At 39.3% G+C, this 15603-nt stretch overlaps 1 protein-coding gene and 1 long non-coding RNA gene across 2 annotated transcripts in view; one reads left to right on the forward strand and one right to left on the reverse strand.

Moving 5' to 3' along the window:
- Window positions 1–10144, reverse strand: part of Sarm (sterile alpha and armadillo motif) — a 138931-nt gene extending 128787 nt beyond the window's left edge. Inside the window, 1 exon segment of the mRNA XM_033328379.2 lies at window positions 9456–10144. Within this exon segment, the coding sequence (XP_033184270.2) occupies window positions 9456–9494 (39 nt within the window). The 5' untranslated portion in view covers window positions 9495–10144.
- The window catches only part of LOC143302498 (uncharacterized), a 200804-nt gene that overhangs the window by 3508 nt on the left and 181693 nt on the right, over window positions 1–15603 (forward strand). The window contains exon 2 of the long non-coding RNA XR_013058072.1: window positions 10137–10329. This is a non-coding gene — a long non-coding RNA (uncharacterized LOC143302498). The remainder of the gene's footprint in view (window positions 1–10136; window positions 10330–15603) is intronic.

Consider the following 15603-nt stretch of genomic DNA (forward strand, 5'->3'; position numbering starts at 1 on the left):
CTAATTTAAATTGGACATATCGCGGCATCATATTTTTAATGATTACATGTATCGCAGTATATAGAGGCATTTAGTGGAATTTTACACAGACGGTCACAGAAATCCACAATTAATCCACAACCAAAGGGATTTCACATCGGATCAAAGATGAAATTCGCTTGATATCGACAGCTATGTTTGATATAAACAAGATGAATCACGCAACTGGGCATTATGCAATGTCTCCATTACAATCGCGATTGTCGTTTAGATATGTAATCCTGATCTTGATTGATCACCAAACAGTCTCGGATCTGCGTGCCTCGAATGTTAGCGGAATAACTGAATCTAGCTGAACTATCGACGTCTGATTGCCTAGTGATATACCGAGTGACATTTAATATCTATTTTTCCGATAGATCGATCGTTCTTTCGTACAATTCTTGCTTATCCCTTTGAACTCTTTCGAATTCCAACGAACAAACATCGGTTGCAAGGTAAAAATTCCTCAAGAATATTTTACAGGAATAAAAGTTGATTTGCATCGTCGTAAACGCGGTTATTACGAACGAACAATTAGGTTCAGGGAATGCAAACGACTAAAGATATCGGTCACGAGCTTGATTTCTATAGCGATTCTCATAATGCCCTAAGCTTCAAATACTAAGGTTAAACGTGATTCTAGTAGTAAGGAAGTCGTTCGACTCGGGATTCTTCGGTGAAATTCCTGGATACGAGGGAATATCCTCGCCAGGATTGGTTAGACATTCCATTGGGAGCATAGGAACGGTCGTCGATCTGAAAAATGATCCGTTTTAGCACAGGATAAAATGTTTTATCGCGTTACGCTGTTAGATCCCTTGGGCGTATCAGATCGTAGAATTTCTGCAGATTCCAACGATTCCATCCATGAGAGAACGATCGTCAGGTTCGTAGTAACGATTATGCACGCGTATGCATCATTCTAAATGAGCATCGGGATAAATAGACGATAATCGTATGCGCACTTTCGCCGCGACGAAGAACAATAAGACTCGATGAACGCCTTGACCTAAACCGCCTCTCGACGTTGCCTGCGTACCGAGAAAATGTCGATCAAGAAGTACCTTCCAGCGACTATAAATTAGCCCTCCCCGTCGATGCTTTTCCCAGATCGTCGGATAAATCGGAAAAGAATCAACTGTCGTGTAATAAATTATCCAACGTCCGTGATTAAACAGAGATGAGATACCGAAGTGATAGTTGATGCAGGAGCAATAAAGTAGCATACGCGCAATATAAATGTAAATAGGCGTCGCTATGAGAAACACGTTAGTATCTAATCTTTTGATTAGAGTCGTTTAGACCGGCCCTGGCAATTCCACGTTAATCAGTCATTAACGCTCGTAGATTTCTGCGCTAACGGTTTCGATCCATCTCAATTAATCGTGTGTCACTTAATAATCGAGAAAATAAAATAAAAACTAACGAATAGTTATTCGGCCATTCATTCGATCAAATTACATGCTTCGTTTAATAGGACAGTGTTTTCGCAAGATCGTCGCGTACAGAACGCTTTCATGAAGATACAAGATAAATTGTCCGCGACAACGAGTCTGGTCGAAGTCGCAGGCAATTAGCATCCAGCCACGAGTTGCCTCACTTCTGTTTGGGAGATGTACTGGCGTATCGTGGTCCAGAACATCGATCGTAGAACATTGTATTGACTGGCGATATCAGAATCGACAAAGTTATCGCAATGCGAGCGCGAGTAGTCTCGTTAATCACGATCCAGGCGCCTGGATCGCGATCGAGCCGCGAGATCTCGACAGTGACACTCCGCGAGCTACCTCGCGACGCAGCTCTTTCTCTTCATGTCTACGATGCTGTGCATATTGTTACGGGTGCACGTGTTGCCTAGCCAAACTGGCGTTGTAAATCACGCGATTATCTCGTTCGGTATCGTACCGGTGATCGAGCAATGCATCTGGGACTTGGGCAACGGTGGCTTTACATTTGTCCGATTCACAGCGTGAATCTTAGATTAATCTCAGATCGATTTTCGTTTTGTTAATTGTGGTTATCGACGTTGATCTATTTACGTATCCATCTGGAAATCAAATTCTCACTTTTATCATACTGTACACGAATGAGTACTATAAACGAAGAACCTCGATAGGAATCGAATGTAATTTTGCTATCTATCGTTAACTTGAATGTGATCTATCACTTGCTTACAGAAAGATGATTGCAATCTTATTCCTTTTTGTAATTTTGTTTTTAATTGTTCTCCTAATTCTTTTCCTTGGATGGGTGTTATTTTTTCGAAATATTTTAATCGACACGATTAATGATACAAAACCTTGAGAATTTTTCTCGACACGAGAAAGAGTGAGAAATAAGAAAGAACCACTGTACGATAGAATAGTTCCACGACTAAGAAATTATACGCTATCAGGCTTTATCGAAAACGCGCGATCAATCTACAGAAAGCCATAGTTACTCCAATATCTCTAGTCGGAATATAACTGTACTTAAACCCTAATATGTATAATTACCACGCTATACGTTTATTTGTTCCGACCGAAGATATAAAAATCGCGTAATGTAGCGCAAAAAATGAAGTACCAGTTACGATATGATAAATGTAGCGGTCACGCTAATGGAAAGCTACTATTCCTTAATGATCCGTTTGATTAATCGTAACGTCGGATGTGACAACGCGTTAGACGAATTAGCAACAGGCTATCTCACTTTTCTCGGATCTCGTAATATGATAATTACACCTGGTGAAGAAGGACTCTACGGTTCCTCGTTCAAGGCGTCCCACTTATCGGAACGGACCAACCATTAATAGATTCGATTAATCAACTTGAAATCTTAGGCAAAAGATGGCCAGAGGGACTCTCACTCGCAGTTACAATAACCTTTCCAATCTTTCTTCGACGAAAAGACGTTCCAAAGACTGATCGCCGCCGGCAAAGCCACTTAATTATCATGATTAACTCGATTAACTCGTCCTTCGCACCTGCCTCATCCCTTCTTCTTTTCCTCTTCTTAAAAACATCCTGTTGACCCCTAAAAATTCACCTGGTCTATAAATTTATTCGCTTAACGTAGCCTCTGATAGATGCCTGTGCTACTTTCTTTTTTTTTTTTTAAGTTGGTGCACACGAGATGTTTCTTCGAAGATCACTCATTAAATTTTGTCCTATCGGCAATTTTAAACTACATTGAAAGAGACGAAATTTGCAATAAATTACGAACAGTAGCTACGAAAATTATTTACACGTACCATTACTCTCCAATGAATCGTTTTTTTTTTCTTTATCAGGCTCTATACTTTATTTTCATAATATCAAATTTGTTTAATCGTACTGCTGTTTAATCGTGCTGCTAAATGATACGTAACACAATATGCTCGGACGTAATTAATTAGTATGTAAATTCTGTAATAAACATAATGGTGTGCAAATGCTTATTTTAGCCACTGTATATCGATCGTTAAGAAGATTTATAATAAAAATGCCGAGACCTCATTGTGCGGACTGTTACGAATAGTTGAAATATTCATATGACTTTTTATGTGAATTTAGATTTCAAAAAAAAGCGAGATAAATATTTTTGGTGACATAAATTCTGCATTTGGGCGAGACATTGTCCATTCCATTTAGATACTTTCCAGTACATAAATTATTCGAAAAGGATCTGTAACTGGTTGAAAAAATGTCAGAAATTGAATTCTATAAACTATAGATCGATGAAACCTGTTAGTTACCGGGGAAATTTGAAAAATCGAATCCCGTGGAAATTATTTGGATTAAGAGGAATTAAAGCTTTATTCGAAAAAAAAACTGGAAATCCTTCAGGAGTAAAACGAATATAAAAATCCAGGATTTCACGGCTCAGAGACCTTTAGCGACGGTGATGAATACAGTTGGAAACGTGATACGCTTGGTACTATGCTTCGATTACTATTTTTATTCGACGCAATAACGGAGGACATTAAGCTAGAGGAACATAAATTCCCCGTGTCAAAAGGCGAAGGCAAACAAAATGGATTTTCCGTTTTTACGACGCCTTGAGAAAACGATCCTGTTCGACGGTTTCTCAGCTGAATAACTGTCCTTGCTTCTCGATTACTACTTACTCATTAAAGTGTCGCGGGGCTCGAGGCGATCGCTTCATTTTCATGTCGATAATGTCTATTACACTGCGTGGGACTTTACGATACTCAGTTGTTTACGCGATTGTATCGCTCGAGGAGAAAAATTATGAAGAAAAATGATTGTACGTTCGATATTTATTCAATGCCTTTGTTGCAAAATCGCGGCTGAGAAGGATAGACGTCTGGACAAGCACATTGACTAATAATTAATAATCGACCAGCGCGTTGAATGCTTTTTCAAGTTAATATGGCAATGAGTTGTAATTATCTTATGTCAAGAAGATATATTGATGGAAAGAGTATGGTAAGATGGATATTATGTCAAGATTATCAAGATATTATGATCAAGATATTAACGGAACATTTTCTAGTTATCGTTGACACAAGGAATCGTCGAATCAAATTTTATCTTTTACCCATTCAGAACCAACGTTGCGTCGATGTATTTATGTTTTTTAAATAATATGCGTTCGCTTTTTGGGCCTTATTTTGTGGATTAAAGAGAATCTTAACAGATGCTGCAGAAATATTGCACGTCATAACCAACCCTAATGAAATGTACGTAAAATACCAACAGTTCTTTTTACTAACAAACCTCAACACAAATATTTTTCAAATATTTTTCAAGAATTTTGCCCTAACGGTGTTATCGCATATACCACTCAAGTTCCGCCCTTTCATAAATCGTTTTTCTTTTATAAAGGCACTTGCGCTCCGCTTGAAACTTTTTACGTGTGCTACAAAGGTGGCCAGCGATAGCGTGGTGTCCCCATTTTCGTCACGAAACCTTCAATTAAACCCGTAAATTGTAAGAAATTCTTAGTCGTTGCGAAACGCGAAGTTTTTGCATTAGTTCACCGACCCGTGAAGCCCAACAAAGGATTCACGAGAGAGTTCTCGCTCGTGACAGCAGATAACACCGTGACAAAGTAGTCGCAGCTTTCCTGCAACACCTGATACCTCGTAATTACCCGTGTCATCCTTAATTGGGTTATGCCGACTGCTCGCCGCGATCGCCGTCGTGTTTCGCGTCGGCCTTTTTTATCCGATCTCGCGTTACGCGCCTAACAAACGCACCGAAATAATCAACGTAATTTGCAAACCGCGTCAGGCGTTTTCATTACTTCGTTTCTTCATATGTTCTTGACCTGAACAACGGGTTTCGCTTTGACGCCGCTTTCTCGAATTCATTTCCATCGTCTATACAGTTTTTATAAATTAACTTTTCAAAAGAGCATAATTCTTTCTTTATTTGTGCGCTATATCGCGCGTATTAATTAAGTTCTTGCGATAACTGCGGGCTACTTTTAAAAAACAGCTCGTTTCAGGAGTACGAGTTAACGAGGATATTATTTAAAATTGTGTGTTTTCCTTCGTTTGGCAGCCAAATTGACCGTTATTAATTTTGTTCTTATGGTTATTGACATCTGATTTTAAAAAATGGCTATCTTTTTAAAAAGATACAAAATAGAATTACAAGCGTCTTGTGATCGTTCCTTCGATTTGAAAGGAAGATAGCGATATGTATCTGGATTAAATTGGGTGTGGTAGAGAATGGTGAAAGGAACGTTCTTTTTTTTTTTGTTTAAAAACTCCCGTTCTTATTTAACAACTAATTGAGAAATAAAGAGCGATATCCTAACATTAGTTTTATCGAAGTAGATACTAGCTAGTCAATAGAATGAATTAGAATCTCTAAACTATCAATTTGCTTATGTCACAGAATGTGTTATAAAACGGTACCCGAGAAATTAATAGTAAGTGGCAGTAAGTAAATGGTTCGATTTCCTTTTTCGTAACAAAAATGTCAAAATGTATACGATTTCCCTTTCCTATCTTGACTGTTGAGAACGTATAATGAAACGAGAAGTGAGCAAAAAGAAACAAAGTACATCTTGTTGAGGAAGCTGCCAGGACAAGAACGCAAGCTCGAATGATTTACGATTCTTTGGAAGTCGTAAAGACATCAGCCATGGAACACTGAAAGTTCTTACGGATATTTGAAAGAAAATTTACGGTGTTCTCCCCAGACTCGGTGGAGAATTAGTAGAGACGGAGTTGGGTTAATTGCAAGGCAAAATACGCAGCTTTTTCTATAAGACCGGCACCAATCTTTGATATATCGTTGGTGATAAATTAGCGAAATTTCGTTCGATTACAATCTGGGCATAGCGTGGCATTATCTCATATCCTTGAATAAAAACTAAACATCTTGAAAGCTCGTAAACGCTGGAGAAATTATTAGATTCTTTAAGGAGCAATTATTTAGTAAATCAGTCTTAAGGAATTCACGATGCAATTATCCGCCAGGATTGCGTTAATTTCTGCCTTTCGACAAACAAAACAAAACAAGTAAAAAGTCTACTATTTTCGCATGGAATAACGTAAACGATCTTCAGACAACTTGAACGAAATTTGATGTTAATTATGATAATTAATTATACATACAATTCCGTGGAATCTATAGTAAGATCGAATATATGTATGTGCAAATGCGAGGGACGTAGAAAAAACAGACGGGCAAATATTTTGGTCTACACGATTGAGTTAACCGAAGGACAAAATTTCGGGTATTAATAATTAATTTGGAATTATTGCGTTATTCGTTGGTTTATGATCGAAGTGAGCAGGAGAAGGATACGAAAAAATACATTTCTCATTTTTTATAAGAGAACAGCTTTTAGATTCAGTACATTGTCGATAGATCGTACGTTACCAAAATTGTTTGTCATAACATTAGAATATTAAAGATATAAAAATTCTATTCCTTAATAATTTTTTTACAAAATTTTGTCAATTTATCAGCTACATTCGAAAGGCATCGCGTTCGATCTTGACAGATTCCTTTCATTCTCAGCTATGTTATATTAAGATATTAATTTTTAGTCAAAAGTGGAAATAAGAAAATGAAGAAAAATTTATTTGTCGGATTATTTTTCCTATGAGCTTCGATTTTTTTCATCTTCCCTTTTCCGTAATAATACTGATTCGTTGTTTTACGACAGTTAAAGCACGAATTAACATTTTGTTGTTTCAATTTCGGTGGTACAGTCGTAGTTTGTCATGCAATTTGCATAATTTAAAGGTTGGTTCGTGTTAAACATTATTAATTCGCGGCACGTAGTAATAAATATTAATTTTCGAGGGTTTAATTTTGGTTTCACTGATCGCACAAGCTGAAAATCGTTATATATCAATGCGACTGTCTATATTAAATTACTGACTCCGAATGAACGATGTAATCTTCGGTTAATTATCGGGTATCTCTTCAAAAAATTTATCGGTATGTTCGAACATGTAATTTGCAATACAACTTGAAGTCGTTCTACCCGAGCAACGAACAAATTATGATGAACGTTGTAAAAAGCAGACCGACAACGCTTACGATTACCGTTACGATTCTCTTACTTGTAATTTACGTCACTTTTTGTGTCGGGAAACTCGAAATACGTAATTTGTTAAATATTACAGAATTTCTCGGGTTTTCTTGTCCATTATGTCAATACGCTTGTCTTATACGATTTTTAATTTTCAATCATTTTTGCTTCGAATGTATCTATCTCTATAAACATTCAATAAATAACTTATAATTATCGTTCGTATTAACCCTCCGTAGGAAAAGTGTATGATTTACGTTTAGGTATAATTCTTCCTATTATCTTACGTCTTAATAAAAATCTAAAGCGAGCACAGTGTAGTATTAACTACAAATTTCTCCAGTAATTCCCCCAAAATTATCATACAATCTAAAGAAACCTTTGTAAAAATTCTCCATCGAGTTACATTATCGAAAAACGTATCTTCTTAATTTTCATGAATATAATATATTACAATTATGGATTTTCTAATATTCCTAAACCTAAGGCGATAAAAATAACCTGTAGAAAGCTTCGTCGCTCTAAACTACACCATGAAAAAGGACACTTTGCTTCGTTTTATCATCCGAAGGAAGGAAAGAACATTCGAAAAATCCTTCTAACTTTATTCTCACGTTTCTCTCGAAATTCGACCGCTTCGAATCTCAGACAAATACGATGCACGTATGCAACTAAAAAGAATAGACTCGCGGACGATCGCAGCAGACTGCTTGACCGATCGTAATCGGTTTTTTTCAGTCGTATATCAACGACAAGATTGGTTTCAGAAAATAACTCGCAGTCGAGTTATTCTCGACTCGAAGGCCGCGTGCCCGTTCCGTGTGGCACAATTGCACAATTGCGAATCTGTTCGATATCTATCAGCTGACGGGCAGCCCCCTTTCACCCGTGCACACCCCCGTCCAGCCGTTTTTCCCGTGGATATCGTCGCTTAGCCGCGATGGTTTTTTCGCAACGCGACTCGTTAGGATCTAACGATGCCGCTCTGTCGCTTGTGCAATCGATTGGTAACAGGTTCTGTGAGAGATTCCTTCGACTGTTTGGTGTTATTTAAGAAGATATGAAAGGGGAGAGTATTGAACACGTATCGATCTTATTGATCGTATTCTGGGTGTGGTAAGATTTTAACGAGCGAGTGTAGAGTGTTTGGAAATAGAGTTCACATTAGGAATACATATTCCGTCTAGAGAAATATTTCGTAATATAGCGTACGCGTGTGTGGCCCTGTATCCTCGTATTATGTTTTGATAGTTTCTTTTAAACGTTTAGCATTAATTAAAAAATGATCGAAGAACTGATACGTGTCGATTCTATCGATCATATCGTAGGAGTAAAAAATACGATTTTGTTAATAACGTAGGATTTGTAATAGCGTAGGCTGTTGGATGAAGCGAGGAATGTTCAGCTTAGATAGAGCGCTACTTTTCGATATTTTACACGATGGAACCCCCTTTTGCATCTTTTTTTTTTGTGTCCGTCTAGTTGTCTCTAAATGTTTCAGAAATATGGGATTTAATTTCTGATAAATAAATAGCGATATTACTTTTTTTTTGTAATTACGCTTTCACGTTTGAAACTCCTCTAGCTAATTCTAATAAAATTCCATTTTTATCGTCTAAAGAAGCGTCTCGGTATTATCATAATCGAAGCGTGCTGCCATCTTGCAGAATGGTCACGCACCGAACTTACGATATCTTCTGTCTTCGTATCAACTTGTATTATGCACTAAAGATTCGAAAATTCAAAACATGTCTCTTAGATCTTCTTACCAACTATTTCACGATCGAATTCTTACACGTGCGAGAATCACGATTAATATTTGAAAATTTCCACAAATATTGAGTTATAATATAAATATTGAGAAATTTAAAAAACCGGACGAATTTACCTTACAAACCAATAGGACAAACACGAAAAACGATAAAAATATTTAAGAATCGGAAAGAACTCACCTTCTTGCGATGCGGACAGCAGGACGATCCATTGCCCATGGTTCTTCCGATCTGCCAAACAGCGAAAGAACCGAGCTACGCATCGGTTGACAATATCCCGACGCACCGGTCGCCTTTCTGAATTTTCGTCGCACAATCAACTCTTCTGTTCGTCATCGTTGCGCTGAAACCTGCTTCGAGAAAGTTGTCGTTTATTATCGCGTTGGTATTTAAGCCAGCTGGTCCATTGAAAGTTCAGTCGCCCCCGTTAACCATTCGGTGAATCTTAAGCGAATTACCTTCCGAAGAATCGTATCATCGTATTCTTCTTCAGATTTTTCTTAAGTCTCAATCGTCCGTTTCGTCGGTCTCTTTGAAGTTTTCTCGTTTCTCCATCTTCCGCCTCGAGTTCGTAATAAAATATCTAACGTTCTCGAACGAATCTCCCTTTCTTCACGTTTTTCGAGATTTTCTTCTATCGCTTTTATCCATCTCTTCCAACTTTTCTTCTATCGTCATCTTCCTCTTCCAGTTCATAACGCTATACCCAACGATTTCGAACGAATCAACGATCAATCTTTTCTCCTTCGCGCTTCTTCGTGTCTTCATTCGTCGATCTTATCAGCCAGTTGGAAATTTTCTCGTTTTCCCATCTTCCTCCTCGAATCCATAATATCTAACGATTTTCCAACGATCTTGCAGGCGAAGGGTCGAGACCGAAAGAAGCAGAGAACCACGATGAAACGACCGCATGAAACCGAGGAAGCCGTAGCAATGGAAAGGAACGGATGGGTTGACAGTAATACTTCGATAATATAGATTACCGTGTCAGCTGTGCAACTCGTGGAAATATAAAGTTTCGTCGTGCAGCGTCTCTCCGGGATCGACAAAGTCGGTGAGTCGAACGGAAAACTAGACTTTTCTTGATAAAAATCGGTTTCGAGTCGGCGATTCGTTCATTTGCTCGGTGATTTCTCTTTTCGGAAGCGTAACTTCTCTAAATCGCGGAAACACGTAAATTCGTCACGAGTCGTTGATCGCTGTGCATATTCCGTTTCCTCGACTTTTCTCCTGGTTTCGATATGCTTTTTGGCGCCAATTATGGACCAGCGTGGTTGTACAGTTGAGCGATAACAGCTCCAGTTTTGACCTCTCGATACGGGAACGTGGAACCTCTAACGAGTGTCAAGAGGTTGGCCAAGTCGAAAATAGAATCTGACGTGTTACACAAGAATGTTTTTTAATATGGTCTGGACGGATGGTTCGCGCGTCTCGAACACGTCGATCGTTGCATTTCACCGCTCGTTCGTCGATCCACGAGATTAAAGGATAGTATCACGATCACGAAGAATCTTAATATACAATCGTTTGTTGCTACACAAATGTACAGTACGTCGATGCAGGAGATCGAGTTGAAAGAAGCATCGCGATATTTGAAATTCAAGTTGAAATATAGGCGCGAAGTTTCAACAATTTTGTACGGCAAATAAAATTCGAAGCTCGTCGATCGTCACACTTCGCTGTTTATTTTTCTGTAAGATATGAACGAGACGACGATCTATAGGATCGCAGATTCACGATCACATAGATTCTTAATGTATCACACAAACTGATATTAACATATCGAATCGATTTGAAGAATATATCGTATTATTTGAAATTCAAATTCTATTTCAAATATGGCCACGGAGTGGCGACGTTTTCGAGTAAAAATTCAAGGCTCGCCGATCGTTGCACTTTAACGTTCGTAAAACGTCGATAATACGATAATTCGCGATCATAACCGAGCCGATAACCATACCGAATCTTGTTAAACAAAGAAGTCTCGCGGTTCGTTAAATATAAATTCAAATATTGGCGCGAAACGGCTATCTTCTCGAACAGTGATTAAAATTCGACTCGTGGATCACGATAAGAGAAAGAGTTGGTCACCGGATCGGCGTATTTGAAAAACTGCCACCGAAATTCGAGGAAAGTCCGCTTCCACGTGTTTACGCGTGCGCCAGCACACGGTACCAATATCCACGCGAGTCACCGCTTTATTTTCCACCGTTACATCACTGTCGTCAGCGTTTCACCGCCTTCCCCCCTCCAACGACAGTACTCGTAGTTTATCGAGCTTCGCGAAAACAAAGATCCACGCGATCCTTCCTGTCACGCCGTTCGCGACTGGTCTTTCCGGTTCCTCCATCGCTCCTCCTAGAGGATATACCAAGATTTACGACGTTCTCCACTTCCACGATCCACTTTCCAGGAAGAATTTCTTCACCTTCGTCTAGATTTCATTATGGCGGGGAACAGAGAGATTCGACTTTGTACTCGCGTGATTCGGGGCAAAGATTCCGCTCGTACGAGTTTCAAAATGTTAACAATTCTCTTCGAACTTCTAAACAATACACCAACCTTCGAAATACGTAGCTTTGTATCGCACTTACGTACACGAGGGATCTTAAACGTTCGATCTTTTAATTTTCACTTTTGATACGTTCAGTCTTTCTTGATATGTTCGGAATTTTGAAGCGCAATATATATCGCGATTTGCAGTATGTAATTTTATACATATACCATACACAGAGATTACATATACGAAATCATAAACTTTTAACAAACGAAGCACTTTCACAAGCGATATCGATCGACGAAGATAAAGTTTCTACGCTTCTTCGATCGTGGATACAAAGAAACTTAATGTATCATTCTCTCCGAATTTCAACGCTATACAGTGCTATTCAAACTGAGGAATATAATTCTGTATACGCGAACAACGAGATCTCCAACTAGTCGAATCACTTTTTCAAATTCATTAACTTTTCGATTACGATTGATCGATTTACGAAAACTTCTTGGGTCGTCGATTCAAAGAAATTTACTAACTTCCTTCGAATTTCGAGGCAGTACACTTTCAATTCACCGCGATGATCTTCTCTGCGCAAAGAATCTCCGCGACAAATTTTCGCACAACTTTCGAACCACACTTTGGAGCTCAAACTCGCGAGGTTTAATTCACAACTGATCGATGCATAAACACACTTGTTGGATCATCGATTCAAAATGGATTTCGCGCCCTTCGAGTGACGGAGAATGCGAGGACGAACGGATCGCGAAGCGTTCGACACATAACTGGCAACAGAGGTCCGTGCATTTCATTCTTGCGCAGCACGTGTTGATCGTAAACAGTCACTTGCGTCAGCGCGCGTCCCGCGGAAACTCGTTTTGTCAATGAAGCGACGAAACGCGTGAAAACTGGCGTCGTTAACGCTGCGAACAACCTGGCCGAGTGTCGTTTCCCTGGTCGAGACCGAAATAGGCAGGCTGAAACAAGGAAATCGATCCTCTAGCCGTTTTCCGTGTCTCTTTTTCACTGTCCCACTGTTCCATGACGACGTTCGATCGACCAAATACCAGAGATGACACGATGGAATTTTCATGCGACATTCTGACGTAACGAAACTCGTTTTCGCGACACTTTGCTCGCACGTTGAGGCTAAATCTCACTTAAGCCGCCGCTCTTTCGCTATATCTGCAAATCGCTGACATCATTTCGTTCGTTTCGCGTCTTTATCGGTGGAACATTACGTATGTTTTTGTCACAGTCGCTTGGAAACACTGTAGTTGAGTAGAAAAGTGCGTTCTAATATCTCTATATTATTACGTCATTGGTTTCGGATCGATGATCGACGTCGAGCGAATTTCTTGCAAGATTTTTAATAAAAGAGTTTTGTCCGGGCAATGGAATCTTTTCTTAATTGCTTTTCTTCGCGATCGCAAAATTCTTAGGTTTTACACAAATTTTTCCTCGACGTTGTATTTTACTAGACTCGTGCTTGACACGTAACTAAAGCTACCTTCATGTTCCTATTAATAAGGTAGTCACTTGAAAAATATCACGAGCTTTACTTTCTTAAAGACAAACTTATCGTTAAGAATGAACTACAACCGTTCATGATTTAATTAAATATATCTTTTTCACTGTATAATTACGTAGCACACCTACGAACAAATTATCCGATAATTATAAGAAATCCTTGGCTGTTCCGTGCTCTTCCAAAAACAGATAACAGTTAACAAAGATCGTATTTTCTCGCCTGGAACAAGTCAAACGAGCAACTCGCAACTCGTTATCGCATCAGCGCACTTAACGACTAGTCGATAATATTTTCCAACGATATTAGTTTCTATAGTTAGAAACGGGCGAGCACGTTCGATGAAAGCGATAGATTAAGAACTTCGTAGCACGCGATTCGACGGGCATACGCGGCAGTTAAAAACTGGTGAGCACGTAATCGAAAGAGAGCCAGAGGAAGACTGAAGAAACTCGAAGAAAGCCGGCTTCGAGGTTCTTCTCTTTCGCGCGACACGAACGTCGTTTCTTATCGTGTACCGCCTGTAAACATTGCTTATATGTATCATCGTCGTCATCGTCCTCGTCGTCGTAGTCGTCGATATGCCGATCACGTCGATTTCAGGTCGGACCACCGGGCCAAACGCGACCCTGGTTTCCGCTTTCGGTCACTGTGCGCCGCAATTTTGAAACGGTACTCTTTTCGACGAGAACAGAAACGTTAGAGAGAGGGAAACGAGGTCACCGGCCCGAAATTCGAGTCTTAATTTCTTCTTCTGGACACAGTTTCTCGTATTAGGTGGGAGTCGAAGTTGGGTTAGTATCGCGGAACAATGTTTTACGTGGAATGGAACATCTGTCTGTCTTTTCTCTGTTCTTGCACGTTTTCGAATATTTACGCTTATCAACTGCACAAATATCCGCAGTTCTAAGATTATAACTTAAGCACTTACGAAACTAAAGCAGCGTTCATACGTTTAAATGTTATCGAATTTACGTGATTGAATTTCAATTCTCAAGATCTTGATTCACACCGTTACCATTCTCGTTTTGACGATTGCAGATAATAACAGATACAAATATAGAGTCGACACGTTAAAAACAGACTCAATAGCAAAGTGCGGAAAGATATTGCGCATATATCGCTACATCGTCAATTATTTCTCGTTATCTTCGCTTATACATCGAAACTTACCTCGAACGATCGGTTCTCCACTCGATAGATCCCGCGTACAGTTAATTCGTGTATCGGCGAGTCCGATCGATAAATCTCGACGATCGGGCAAAATCCGTTACCTTTTTCAGCGAGCCAGCCAGACAGCGTGCAAAAAGGACGGAAAGCTGGAGAAGAAACCATGTGGATGTCCAGTGGGTAATGATATTAGCTGTAAAGAGAGAAAGGAAAAAGCCCAGAGGCCTGCCCACGTGTAATCTAAGACTCGCTTCCCTTTATCATTAATCAGCCTTGCAAACAGTTTCATTAGGTCTTATTATTTTCTCGGCTGTTATCTGTGACTCCTTAACAGCGTAACTTATGGCGTCCGACAGCCTGATTAGAATCTCCCTGGCTGTAATTTCTCCGCTAGCCGGTCTGCCATTTATCGTCAATGTCCCAACTGCCAATCGGTGTCGTGCGCGCCGATTGCTCGACTCGGAGACCTCCTTCAACTCGCCACTTGCAAAAGCCAAGACTTGGTCGTCGGTACTCGCGCTTTTTCCGCCTTCGAGACGTTCTTCTTCAAACAGAAAAAGAATTCCCCGTCGTCTGGTATCGTGTCACGAGGTTTTTGTCACAAAGGAAACGAACTGTTCAAATGCGAGTTCGAGACACGATGACTGCAGCGTTTTTGTTGCAACGGATATCGCCGCGTCATTTTTGCATTTTTCTTTTTCTATATTTCTGAATAGTGCATTCTGCTGGTTGTCGATGGTTCTGTATTTCAAAATGAAGATATCTTTTTACGAATTTGATATTTTGATAGCGACCTTCACACAGATATGAAATTAATTTAGATAAGAGCGTTCCGAGAAACAAAGGATTGATGTTGTAAGAATAACAGGTAATTTGTATTGATATACTCTGTCGCGCTGCCAATAATTTCTTTATTCAAATGAATATATTTTGTATGGTATTTTGGTAGTAGGACAAAGGTAGGTGTAAGTAAAATTTGGATGGAATTGCCTCCGAATCACGGAGTACAAACGGTGGTCAGTATCTTTGAAGGTATTAGAAGAAAAAAGGACGACGATTTATCAAAACATGTATAACGATTTATTAAGGATCTATTTAAGCATGTTAAATTTCATGAAATGCAGGTACCTACCTAT

Source organism: Bombus vancouverensis, chromosome 3, assembly GCF_051014615.1.
Source record: "Bombus vancouverensis nearcticus chromosome 3, iyBomVanc1_principal, whole genome shotgun sequence".
NCBI classification, from domain to species: domain Eukaryota; kingdom Metazoa; phylum Arthropoda; class Insecta; order Hymenoptera; family Apidae; genus Bombus; species Bombus vancouverensis.